Source organism: Triturus cristatus, chromosome 4_2 (genome assembly GCF_964204655.1).
Source record: "Triturus cristatus chromosome 4_2, aTriCri1.1, whole genome shotgun sequence".
In the NCBI taxonomy this organism is placed as follows: Eukaryota; Metazoa; Chordata; class Amphibia; order Caudata; family Salamandridae; genus Triturus; species Triturus cristatus.
This window is the reverse complement of record NC_140586.1, coordinates 971,754,374-971,768,724: the sequence shown is the minus strand read 5'-3', so window position 1 is coordinate 971,768,724 and position 14,351 is coordinate 971,754,374. Positions and strand designations below refer to the sequence as shown.

Genomic DNA, 14,351 nt, shown 5'->3' with positions numbered 1-14,351 from the left:
TTGACTTGTTGCTTTTTATGCTTTCGCTCCTCTTGTCTCTCCCACTTCTCCCTTTGCCTCAGGAACTACCTCCTCCCTCCCTTGCTTTTCCTGGATCCATCCTCCGCCCTCTCCTACCTGTTCTCCCCGTGCCTTCTCCCACAATTGTTTCCCACCCGTCTGTAGCTTGAACCTTATGCTCCTCCCTCTCCTAGGACATAGTTAATGGTGGCCATTGTGCGACCCCATTGAGCAGGAGCCTGGGCCCCAGTTTCCGTTTACCTTGGACTGGTCCTCTAACCAATCAAAGACCCTCCTCGGACCCAGCCATCTGCCTCACTGTGCTCCTCCTTTCTCCTTCTCCATCATCTCTCATTCTTCTCATTGTTCTAACTCACTCATTCACACTCTCGCTTTGACCTTTGTTTTATACTCTGCTTGGTGTCTGTCCATGCCTATCATCTGTGCTCGTTTCTCATTTGTGTTTACCTCTTGTGCTTTTTCTACTAGTTTCTTCTTTGTGTCAGTTTGTATTCTGTGCCCATTTCATTGCTCATCCCAGACTTCTGTACCCATTTTTTGCCCTTTCCTAGCCTTTTTGTGCTCATATTTGTTCCCGCTTTTATTGTCTTGGGTTGTTGCTTTTTCTGCTTTTGTTCCTCTTGTCTCTCTCATTTTTCTCTTCTCTTTGGGGACTCCTCCCCCTTTCCTTACCCTTTGTCCTGTGTGCCTTCTCTTTCTGCAGTTTTCTACCCCTCTTTAACCCCTCCCTGCAAGCTCCTCCCCCACCCGAGACCTACTTAATGGTGCTGCTGCTAGACCTCATTGAGCCTTCACCCAGCTCCACTTACCTGGTCCTTCTACCAGTCAAAGGCCCTACTCAGAATAGGCCGTCTGCTGCAAAGCCCTCGGATTTAATCATAAAAGCCTCATTCACATTACCGGACACAAACTCGACCCGATCTTCACAGCCCGCAGCAAGATTTCATTCAGCCACATCAAAACCAGTCAGAAACTGAAACAAGATAACAGAAGCAAACTTGATCCAACCTGCCTATCCTCACAAGCAACCTATAGAACTACCTATCCGCTTTCCACAACTGGACCTCAGACTGCGCCAACACCTTTGTTCCAATGAAGAAGATCAGGCTTACAAGAATCCACATTCAAGCATGCTGATACAAGGAATACCTGAGACTTCAAGGATCTTTGCAAATGACTAGAAAGAAGATGGAAAACCAGAAGACAAAACCTCTAGTGACACCCACGAATCCGCACTCACAAGATACCTCGCCCAGATCAAAGAGGCCAAGAAAGCTGCCCTTGTGCTCATGCTAGAATCCTGGTCCCACTCTGGCAAATAGCTCTTCAACATCATCAAAGTATTCATCAATCCAACAGCAGCCTCCAATACCATCATTCCCTCACAGGTCATCTGCAACGACCTTTCTGACTTTTCCCCAATAAAATATTTAAGATCAACACAAACTTCGCATTCCCAACCTACCATGATAGACATCAATACCGCAAACCAGCTCACAAAAAGGAGCACCCACATTCTGGAGGCCTCTCACCACAGATGACACTGCCAGAATGATACAGACCACCCACTCAGGGTTCACTGCAGACGCTGCCCTCACCACATGTACATCTTGGGAAGCACACTGATCGCCACTAACCTTACCACCATCATCAACTCCTCCATCCTCAATGGAAACTTCTCAGAATGCTGGAAACACGCAGAGGTCCTTCCCCAACCAGAAAGACCTCAGCAACCACAGACCCATCTAGCTCCTTCCTTTCCAGGCCAAAGTATTGGAGAAAGAGTTCAGCAAGCAACTCTCGGCCCACCTTGAACAGCACCACCTCCTGAACTCCACCCAGTCATGGTTTCACAGGAACGACAGCACAGAAACTGCCCTCCTCGGAGCAACAAATGACATCCTGTCCATCATTTTCAGAGGGGAAACCATCGCTCTCAGCCTGTTTGACCTCTCAGTGACCTTCAAACCCATCTCCATTGGCAATCTCATTGCCAGAATCCAGGACTCAAGAATTCAAGGGACCGCCCTGTGCTTGATTGCTTCCTTCCTCTCCAACAGGACTCAACGAGTCAGACTCTCCACTTTCACCTCTAAACATTAGAAGCTTCTCTGTGGAGCCTCCAAGGACTCTTCCATCAACTTATTTCTGTTTAATGTGTACATGGCACCCCTAGCCCACAATATCAGAGCCCACAGCATCAACACAGACTCCTACACCATCGACACTAAACTCATACTCTCTGTAACTGACACAAACAACACCACTAGGACCAATATCTCCTTCTACATGTTCACTGTGGCCAACTGGATGCGAGAGAACTTCCTTAAACTCAACACGGACAAAATGGAGATCCTGATTTTCAGAAAGAAGGGATCATCATGGGACTCCTCTTGATGGCCACTTTGTCATCAACCTCGACAACAACCTCCCAATATAAAAACATGTCAATGCTCTGATCACATCCTCCTGCTGCCTCATCCTCAGAATGCTTCACAAGATTTTCAAAGGACTCCCCATGCACAGAAGGCGTATTGTCACCTAGGCCCTCATAAACAATAGACTCCCCTACGACAACTCTAACTACATCAGCATCTCCAAGAAGGCCACATAAAGATTCCATACCATCCAAAACACCACCACCAGGCCCCTCATACATCCATGCCTACAAAGTCTTCCACAACACGTGACCAGCATACCTCAACAACCAACTTCACCTCTACCAACCTTCCAGACAGCTAAGCTCCATATCTTTTTTCCTCTTACAAGTCCCATGCATCTGCATAAGCAAGCCAGGCCGGCACGCCTTCTCCTTCATCACTGCCAAGAACTGGAACTAACTTCCTCAGCACACCAGGACGGCTACTGCGCTTGCCAATTCCTGCAAGAAACTGAAGACCTGGCTGTACAATTAGGAGCTCTAAATATCATCACAGGGAAGAAGCTACAAATCCACATAACATACCATAACATAAACTCGATAAAAATACAACAGTTCAACAGTAAGCACCCCCAAAAGACAAAACAACTGAACTGTACAATTTAACAATGTAAAGCAAGGTAGGGAGAGATGTAAGGTAAATAATGAAAGGAGAAAGAGCCAGAATTAAAGAGTGGTAGAAAGAGGAAGAGAGAAGGGTATAAGAGAGAAGGGTTGAACATCCCCTCAACTTTATACAATAACATTTGTCTGAGGAAGTTGTTGGACTAACCAGGGATGGATTTCAAGCTGTAATTCAGCCATCTTTTCTATCCCAGTCATGGCATCGCCCATTGAGTAGGAGAATAGAAAGTTTTGAAAATTGAACATAGTCACTAGAGGGTGCAACTTTCTTATCTTATTGGAGGAAAGTGTTATTGTGAAATGCATCGGGGAAAGCAGACCAGGGCATCTTTAAGCATCTACCACTGTTGTGATCACTCAGAATATGGTAGTAGCTGACACTTCTAAGGATGTCAAAATGAAACAGGAGATCAGGCTCGCTAAATTGGTCAATATTTCTATGATTCACCTCAAATTATATATGCAGCTGCAAAAGCCCAATGGATACGAGACTGAACGCTCTCAATAAACTGCTGATGGTGGGTAGAGGCCTGTGACCCCCCAGAAGACACTTCTCTTGGCCAAAGCAAGTTAACTTCACATGTGCATGCCGCTGGGTCACTGGATTTATTGCAAATATCTCTGAACATGAACATGCCAAATTTGAGGCCCTTACAGGTGCACGTTTTTAAGACCGGTGTATGACATCCTGTAGAAGAGTACACTTTTACTGCACTAAGTACAATTATCAATTAACTAAGTAAATACATAAATAAATCATTGAATAAATCAGTAAAGAAAGAAAGAAAGAAATTGAGCTTTTTTGCAAAGTTCAAAATCCAAAGCAGCAGACTTGTTTCCTGCATGCAGTGGCCCTAGAACTTCAGGGTTGGATATAATGATTCCTGATCACCATCCTTTAATTGTTGGGTTGTAGGGACCCATTGATTAGCAGCGATTCTGCCAGGCAATCAACACTCAGTTTTTTTGTGACAGTGAAGAAACTAAATTATGTGGTTATAAATATTGTTCTGACTCCAAAAGTTAGGCTTGTTCCAGCGTTACTCAGAATATTTTCAAGAATTGCATTGATAAAGATTTGTAGCTGGTACCTCACGGTGTTGGTAGATTCTGGAGCCAAAGTGTATGTTTCTCTTAACACGTTAACTGCTGATACCTTTTTTTGGCTATTTGTCATAATGCGCTCCTAGGCATTCATAACTTATTTCCACATAAGCTTTCTATGACAAATTTGTGTCCGTTTTTCTCGACATAATGGTGATTCTGAAGAACCAAGGGTTTTTGGATTCTCCTAGAGGGCTTTTCAGGATAGCTTTGTTCACCTTCCTTGTGAGAGATTAGGGCTCCAATGTTGCCAGCACTGACCTTTCAACCTGTTGCAATCAATAGGACTTCTTCATGTACACTACTTATTGGTGGTGTTGCCTAGGTTTTTTCATTGCTAGCAAGTTGAAGCCTCTCCTTGGCACTTCCTAGACACTCTGGCACTGAGAGACTAATCAGCAGCCCTAGCTAGCTTCAGAGAACATGGACCACAACAAACACAGGAGCAAACCTGCAAACCAAATATTCAAGATATGCCCCCTAATCATTAGGTTGTGTAGACCATTTTGCTACCTAATCAGTCGATGGAACTTCTTTATCAGTATGTGCACAAATCCCTTGTATCTGAGAAGATTGTCTTGCGGCATCTGTGATTTCTGCAGATTCTTCCAGGGGCTTTCCTCAGACCTGTAGATTATAACATCTTTAATATTTGAGTCCTATTTGAGGAGCCCCAGGTTTAAGGTAAATATTACACATGTAGGTAACCGCTCCCCCACCACCGCTCGAGTGTTCTCAGTCTTCAACATGGAAGGTGAGTGGAAGTAACCCCTCCCCCACTACCGTCTTAACATATATCAAATGCTGCAACACATTAATTGTTTTTCTTCCAACTATATACATTTTTTCAGACAGTAGCTCAAATATTGTTCAACCAACAGACACTGAGAAAAACTATGCTACAATGAAACAACCGCATGTGTCCCTCTCCTTGATAGAAGGCTTTTCACAGAAACAGCGTTGATTCTCCTCAAACTCTCGGCAGCCGTTGACACAATATCCCACCACACACTGATCGAAAGACTCCACCACATCGGCATCCAAGGGAACGCGTTTAGATAGATCACTTCACTCCTTACAGGAAGTACCGAAAAGCTCCACCTCCCAAATTTCACCTCTGAATTCAAGGAGATCACCTGTGGTGTCCCCCAGGGCTCATCCCTTAGCCCCATGCTTTTTAACACAAATATGACCCCTCTGGCCAACATCATCAGAAACAACTTCCACAGATGCATGACAAACGTCACTGACTGAATGAAGAACAACTGACTGCAGCTGAACACAGACAAGATGAAAGTACTGATATTTGGCAACAGCAGCTACACATCGAATGACTTCTGGTGGCCATCAGACCTAGGCCCCGCACCCTCTCACTCCGATCATGCCAGAACCCTCTGAATCATCATTTACAACAAGCTCACCATGAAATCACTCCACCTCTGCACTGTGTGCATGCTACATAAGATCTTGAAGTGGCTACCCCTACACATGAGTCACATTGTGACACAAGACCTGATTACCAGCTGACTGGACTACGGAAATGTCCTCTATGAAGGTATTGCCACTAGGCCTGGGCTAAATTTCCGTTCCGCTCGCGGAAATTGCGATAATTTGACATTTTCGCGTTCCGCGGAGAGCGCGAAAATGTCAAAATTTCCACATTCCGCAGCTTAGTGATAATTTGTTTCTTGCTCGCGCTGTAAAATAATACATTCTCACGCACGATCGCCTTACCTGAATTCCCGCATTCGCCGACAAGTTTTCCCGATCCGGTTGCGTTCTCCACAAGATGTTGGATTGTTGGTAGCCATTTGCGCTGTCTCGCGACAGATCGCGCCCGCAGCAATGTCATTAGTCGCGCGATCACGTCTTTCTTCTCGCGATCATGCACCACGAAAAGAGTGAAAACAAGATGGCCGCGCCCGCGAGCAACCCCATGGGTTAGCTGGCGAGCAGAAAATACCCCGAACAGGCAGGAAAAAAACTTCCGCATTTTCGCGATATTTCCAGTTGTGTGCGATAATTTTGAACATTTTCGCGATAATTTGTGAAAATCGCTTTCGCAAATTCCGCCCACCCCTAATTGCCACACACCTCCTACAGAGACGTCCAACTATACAGAACGCTGCAGCCAGACTCATCCTTGGCCTTCCCTGATAAACCCACATCCCACCCTAACCCAGGCATCTCCACAGGCTCCTCATACAGAAGATATGACAATTCAAGCAGCTGACCCACTCACACAAGGCTCCTTACAGCTACACTTGCGTATCTTGCTTCTAAATCAATATTTCTAGTTTTGTATGCACTACACGGAGCACATTATTGATCAGACAGGACATCTAACGACTTACAGAGGAAGCCAGTTCACCTCAACAGGCTTTCTTTGTATATAGACTGAGCCAGGTTTATTAATAGATTAGTTGTCCTCGCGTCACACGAGGTGATGCAAGGGCAACCCCAGCCATAGATCAGATTTGCCAAGCAATGCAAGTCCACCCTGTATGGACCTCTGTGGCTTGGTAAATCTGAAGTAAGACAAGGCAAGTTGCTGTCTGCATGATTCTGCCATGGGAGGGCATAAAATGTTAACGAATAATAGTAGACATGGGAAAGCCTCAGAATTCCATGCCTTCCCAGGGGAGAAGCTACAAGAAATATCTTTACTTCTACTCGTTGTGTTCTCTTTCTAAGTGGGCAGCATTCTGCAGCACACTTAGAAAGAGGATTGTTTCTTTGTAGGAAAGTGTACCTTCCTACACAAAAACAATCCTGCCTGTAACCCAGGCACCCTTGCACTATGGTGTAAGGGTGTCTGCGTTGGCACTAGGCAGCAGTTTGTGCACAAGCTTCGGCAGAGAACAGGAATGCGTCATATCTTGATAGAGATGGTGCCTTCCTGCCCTCTCCCTTCCATGCAGTACAGCAAGATGTCTTGGTGCGTTGTGTTGCATTAACAAATGGTAAATCAGGGCCTGAGACTCTAGAACAAGCACCTTTTGATCCTTAAACATGCTTGTTTGGTGAAGAGATCCAGGGAACGTCTCAGCACAGACTGTATCATTTCTCCTCTACACACTCTGAGACTTTTGTTGATATAGTCTGCATTTGTACACATTTATTGTTCAGACATCTATTTCTATTTAAAACAAGGATTAATTATTTTTATCTACATTTGTTTCTCTTTATAGAGAAGAGGAAACTTCAACCACAGATGTACAAAGGTAAATTCATTTTCAACAATATATGTAGACATTTACACATGTTTTGCCATAGGATATATTTTGATTAATTTTTGTGAATTTTTCTTATATAGCATAGCACACTTTTGATCATACTACTGACCATACTGATAAGTGCTTAGCTCTTACCTTGTGTCCCTACCGACACACCCTTAGCACGTGGCCATGATTGTGAATGAACGGTGGTGTAATCACTTCTACTAGATTTGGAATTTCTGCTTTTCAGCTCCATCAGAAAGCTGACGAGCAGTTAGGAACCAAGGGCCACATATATTAATAGATTGCTTTGGCCTTGCATCAAGCAAGCTAACATAAGGTTCAACAAGGCACGCATGCCCACCTTGTATGGCCCTGCATTGCTTCGTAGTTCTGGAGTAACACAACGTAGGGCAAGTCACGGCCCAGAGGTACACTGCCCTGAGAAGGCATTTAATGGGTGGAGCGTGGGTATTGCCACACATCCACCAATGGATTCTGAAGTATTTCCAGATTTACCAACACGGTTGCCAAATATTTTTATATTTTCTCCTCGTTGTTTCTTCCGCTGCACACATAGAAAGAGGAAAACGACTCAGAGCACTGTTTTTGGGCAGGAAGGTGTACCTTCCTGACCAAAACAATTCTACCTGCAACGCAGGCACCCTTGCACCATGGTGCCAATGGTGCCTGTTTTGGTGCTAGGCAGCAGTTTGTGTGCCAGAGCAAGCAAAGATTAGAAATGTGCCATATGTTTACAGATACGGCTCATTCCTGCCCTCTTCTTTACATGCAACGTAGCGCTGTAAGGTGTTTTACTGGATTTCAATGTGTGAAATAATGATAAAGCAGGGCCTGTAAATCAATACTTCATAGAATAGGTTATAGGTGTTCACAGACATTGTTCGACTGTCCCACAACAGAAACCATTGGCACAGTTCTCAATAGATCACCCACCTTGTGTGGCCTTGCCTGGCTTGATAAATCTTGAGTAATGCAACGGAGCAGAAATCGCTGCGTTGCGTTTCTCTGACTTGGGAAGACTTTGCATTGATGAAGCGTGGGTGTTCCCATGCATCGACCCCTGGATTTTGGTGCATTTCCAGATTTACCATTACTGGTAAACCTGGCAATGCAGCAAAACCCTGCGCCTCCCCAGGTGGGACATAATGAGGGGAAACATCTTTGTTTCTCCTTCTTACTTCCTCTTCACATGTGTGCTGCACCAAAGGCAAAAGTAAAGAAAATGCCAACTTTCTAAAAGTTTCAAAAACAAAAAATAAACTAACCATCATTTTTAATTGCTGTTAACATTTTCTAACAGACTAGGACCTTTCAACAAATCATATGGTCTGAAGTATTTACTTTCTTGTTAATTTAGTTTATTTCAAGAATATAACTCATGCATTTTTTTGAGTCAGAACAAGGGTAACATTATCATATATACAATTGGCATATTCAATTTACCTATATGTCCCTAGTAAAGTGCACTACATGTGCCCTGGGCTTGTAAAATAAATGCTACCAGTTGGCCTGCAGCACTGATTATACTACCCACTGCAGCAGCCCTTCAAACATGTCTTAGGCCTGCCATTGCAGAGCCTGTGTGTGCAGTTTAAAATGGCATGCTGACCTTGCAGGATAAGCCCCTGGCCAGGCCCAAACGTTCCTTTTTATTACATATAATTCATCCATAGGGTAGGTTCTGGAAAGCCCCAATGGCAGAGTGCAGTGTATTTAAAAAGCTGGACAGATAGTTTTAAGTTTTAGAAGTTCTGGTAGTGAAAAACACTTAAACTTATTTTCACTATGGCATGGCCTTTCTATCCCACAGGTTGACATTAGGATTGCCTTATTTCATTTTACAAGTGTAATTTCTAATTGAGAAGAGATAAGACCCCAAAGTCTGGAGTCTCTTTCTTTTAAGCTTTTTTATAGCGCAAACCCGACCCTAAGGTATTCGAGTGATTTTCACAATTCATAATTAGCTATTCCTTATTCCTAACTAACCTTTCACTGATCAAAAAGTTCTTTCATCTGGTCAATGGACCATTAGTTGAACTAGTTGATGGTGAAAATTAACACTGACTCTATCTTATTCATTTAAACTAAATAACCACTGACTTGGGAAATTTTAAAACCTTTTTCTAAAGTAAATTCATGTGAACCATCTCAAATACACAGTGACGTCACCACCATTCTTAGTAGACAATATTTCAATGAATTAATCATCAGAATCATACTTTGGACTCACGCAATGATCAATGTTCAGAAAGGGAGAGGACAGAGAGAAAATAACATCTGCAAATAACGTGAAAATATAATTACCAAGAATGGTGTGAAGACCAACCCCCTGGCCAAAGGGCTGGTAAGGGTCCCCCGGGAAAGATCAGGTGTCAAAGACTTCAGGACAGGACTTAGGACAGGATAGATGACCTCTCTAATGACGACGGTTGCGTAGCACCCCTCTCTGACACTCTCTTCCTCCTCGAGATTCTTCTGCGATCTTCTTATCTAACCCAATTAAATTAGGATAGAAGGTTCTGCATTCGGCTTCTTCATCAGCATCTCACAGCGTCTCTCCCAGCATCAGCATCTCCCGCTCACAAACAGCATCTCGTGCTCAGCATATATTCATCTTTTGTGCTCACTAACTAACTAAAGCTATCTCAATGATACCTTTTGTTCTTCATGTACCACCCACTAAAGTTTCAATATCGTAATAATTCGAAATCTAATTGGTCAGGAACGGGGGGACGATCATCACACCATGCTTACAAGGGGGACGATCATCACACCATGCTTACAAGGGTGAAGATCATCACACCATGCTTACAAGGGGGACGATCATCACACCATGCTTACAAGGGTGAAGATCATCACACCATGCTTACAAGGGGGACGATCATCACACCATGCTTACAAGGGGGACGATCATCACACCATGCTTACAAGGGGGGAAGATCATCACACCATGCTTACAAGGGGGGAAGATCATCACACCATGCTTACAAGGGTGAAGATCATCACACCATGCTTACAAGGGGGACGATCATCACACCATGCTTACAAGGGTGAAGATCATCACACCATGCTTACAAGGGGTGAAGATCATCACACCATGCTTACAAGGGGGGAAGATCATCACACCATGCTTACAAGGGGGGAAGATCATCACACCATGCTTACAAGGGGGACGATCATCACACCATGCTTACAAGGGGGACGATCATCACACCATGCTTACAAGGGGGGAAGATCATCACACCATGCTTACAAGGGGGGAAGATCATCACACCATGCTTACAAGGGGGACGATCATCACACCATGCTTACAAGGGGGAAGATCATCACACCATGCTTACAAGGGGGACGATCATCACACCATGCTTACAAGGGGGACGATCATCACACCATGCTTACATATCACTTTACTCCATTAGACCATTGTTCACAAACCCATCCCCTTAATTGTTATTCATGCTTTATTTTCCCGCCCGCATTCACATTCCATCTGCAACATTCGGTAAAAATCTAACATGTAGGTCCATTCGGTTGAACTTTTCACCGTCCTTTCTCAGGCTGGGACACTTTACGACCTTGACTTTTATTCAAACTCTGTGTCATCCTTCCGGTTTCACTCTCAGTAGTCATGCGCAGTCATTACATGGCTCAGCTTATTTCAGTTATACACGAGAGGCCCAAATGCGCACTAGTGATAAAGTCAGAAAAACAAATGTTACTTTAAAAAATAAATGGTTTCACTGTATACCATCCATCTCTACTCTATTTCACTTTATTTATTAATACCTTACCCGCATTAGCATTAGTAAAATAGCTTGTTTTTGCTTCAGCTAAGCAGGTGCCTTGCACGTGAGTCTTTAAGACTCCATTTTTGTGCCTTCTGCTCATGCGCAAGAATTTCCCTTCAAGCATTATTTCGTCACATTGCGTAGATGCAGTTGATGCATGCGCGGTAAAGATTTCCTCGTTAAAAGCTGTTTAGTCCTTCGTTCGTGTTATTAGTGTTAACAAACACATAGGCAAGATTCACTAACCCGTGTGTTCATCTGGTGCGCATTAGTTTTACACAAAACGTAATTAATAACATGTTAGTGAGTTAAACAAGCGGATTGCTTAGGAGCAAGTCTCATTTCTATGAGTCCTCGCTCCATTGATCCTCTCTCTGATGGCATTTTTGAGCCATCACAAAATTACCCATCCCTAACCAGATGCCAACTTTCAGTATTTCTCATTCTCAGTCTCCTCCTTTTTTCTTTCTCAATTTCATCTTTATTTTCTAAATCTTTCATCATTTTGTATATCCTTCCATTCATCTCCTCCATCTGGATCTCCTCATATTCCCTCTTTATTTTCTTTCCTTTTCCATTCACTTCATATTTTCCTCCTTTGTTTCTACAACATTTGCACCAAATCATTATTACTAAAACTATCAACATTATGCTAACTACTGGAAGAATTATTTGACCTAAAATATTTTTCCCTGAATCAGAAAACCAAGTCGCTATTGAAGATATACTTTTTGTTTGTCTTTCCCATACACTGTCAACCTCCAGTGGTTTCAAATTTGCATGAAGTTTTGAAATATTCTTAATACAGCCCCTAATTTCCTTACTTTTGTCAGGAACGTACGTGCAATAATGTTGAACTTTCAGCATTCCAAAGACTCCGCCCTCTTTTGCTAATAAAATATCAAGCGCAAGTTGATTTTGTAAAACTACAGACCTAATTGCAACCATCTCTGCATTTATGATGAAGAAACCCCCAGCAGTATCAGTCGAGAGACGATTAACTACTGTTGACAATTGACAGATTCGTTGTGAATTCAGAATGACTCCCACTGAAGGTATCAATGCACCAAATATGTCTCCTACTATTTCTAGAAAACAAGCTCTCTTTCTCTGTGTTAGTCCATTAGTGTTTTCATAGTTTCCAGCGATTCTTTTTACATGGTAAATTTTTGGAAATACAATCCCAAAATAGCAGCTTCCATACCACCGTGCAGGCAACTTATAGGAAGCATTATTCCCACACACCCAGTAAACCCCAGGAAATACTGAATCGGTTCCCCCTTTTAGTCCCCAACCTCCCAAAATTAGGAAGTTATGTTCACAATCACTGGAACCAATAAATACGTTATTATAATCTCTTTAATCTATGGAGGCAGGTTTTCCCTTTCTTCACAAAGTCTAGGGACATCGTGAAGAACCGGGCGGCCGGAGGGGCCCATCATAAAAAGACCTCAACCCAAGTCAATAATTAGGCCATAAGGCCATAAAGAAAGAAACAGAAACAGATGAGAAATGAGATAGGGGGGGTGTGTGCGTGTGCCATAGAATTAACAGTGTCCTGCTCGCTGATCTCTATCTGACCAGCTGCTTAACAAGGAACTGGCTCAACAAGGTTTAGCCTCGGGCAACAAAGTCAGTTGGCTCAGGTCAAACAGGAGTCAACACGAACTCAAACTTAAAGTGTATGAGTCCTTAGAGGCTTGCTTGGCCACAGTCGTCCTGTAGTCATTGGCCTGTGTGAGGGCAACCACAAAATGGCAGCTACGCAAGACATGAGACCCAAGGGTTCAGACTGGGTCATTGAATACACCGTGAGTTCATCGGTGTAGCATGACGAAAACACTCATGCATACCGCGTTTGTCATTTGCGGTTCGCTGATACGCAAATCATCACGGTACGGCGACCTTCGTTGGTCGAGTTCAGAATTCACGGAACCTCAGACCCTCCTTTTGCCCTTACATAGGCAATAACCTAAATTCACGTCAATCTGAATCCAGGTCTATATTCATCAGATCATTAAGATGTTGCTGTAGCATCATCCTAGTACTTAGTAACTCTCTTTGGACAGGTCTCCTCGAGCACGAGGCAGCAAAAAGGCCACATATAGCAGGAGCACACTGTACACAAAGAAAGAACAGGAAAAGGATAGCTAATATCATCCCAATGACCATCAGGATCTTCCATCTCCAGGTGGATAACAATCCCCAGAACCATCCCATTAACGACCAGTCTCCTTCGTCCACATGTACGGACTCGGAGATCTTATGTAGCTTGGAAATGGCTTGGAAAACTGTGGGAGCGTTGTCTGGAATGAAAACACAACAACTCGATTGGATCAATTTACAGACCCCTCCTCTATCTGCAAGTATGACATCCAACGCAACTCTGTTCTGAAGAGTCATAAGGCGATCCGACTGGAGCTCAGCAGTCAAGTTACTAAGGGCACCGGCAGTTTCGACTATGGTGGACTCGACCGCTCTCGTCAATTGCTGTATGTTCCTGCTGTTAACCATAGGTCCCCAAAACGGCAGAAAACCCTTCAAGTAATCTCCCAATTCTTGTCCTGAAGTATCTTACTTTCTGAAGACACCTCTAACGACTCTCATCTTGTGGTAATCTGCCGCAGCTGTAAATGTAGGAGGTAACAGGAACGAGACAAAACATGTGCCCGAGAAATCAGGGGGCAACCATGTATACGCTCTGTCGTGACAAATGAAGTAGGTACCCTTAGCTGCTAGAAACGATGGGGAAGTCTGGGACGCAAAAACATATGTCTCAGTGCAAACACTCTTCCCTAGCTGAGCTCTAGGATTCTTGCCATTACCTTGCAGACAGTAACGACCCTGATGGGGTACTCTTCGCTCGCTGGTTCCCACTCAGACTAGCTCCATATTCAGTAACGTTCCATCCAATATACGCTAGCGTCTCATCTCTCGGGATAGTCTCATAGGAACCTATGCCTCTAATCATGTCGACTATTCCCTTGACCAGAGCACTATTCTTCGGATTATCCTTCACAGAACGTAGGGGGTTAACTTCACGGGCATAAATGAACATTGTTCTGTACGCCCACACAGAACCATTGTAGCTAAATGGCAGGACCAGGTAAGGAATACCCTTATCGGTGGTAT

The 14,351-nt window shown here is 43.8% G+C and overlaps 1 protein-coding gene across 1 annotated transcript in view; it reads left to right on the top strand.

Annotated features, from left to right (window-relative positions):
• LOC146839179 (CD5 antigen-like) overlaps positions 1-14,351 on the top strand; it is a 621,574-nt gene that overhangs the window by 541,375 nt on the left and 65,848 nt on the right. Inside the window, exon 6 of the mRNA XM_085603206.1 lies at positions 7,381-7,413. Coding sequence (XP_085459332.1) covers positions 7,381-7,413 — 33 coding nt within the window. The remainder of the gene's footprint in view (positions 1-7,380; positions 7,414-14,351) is intronic.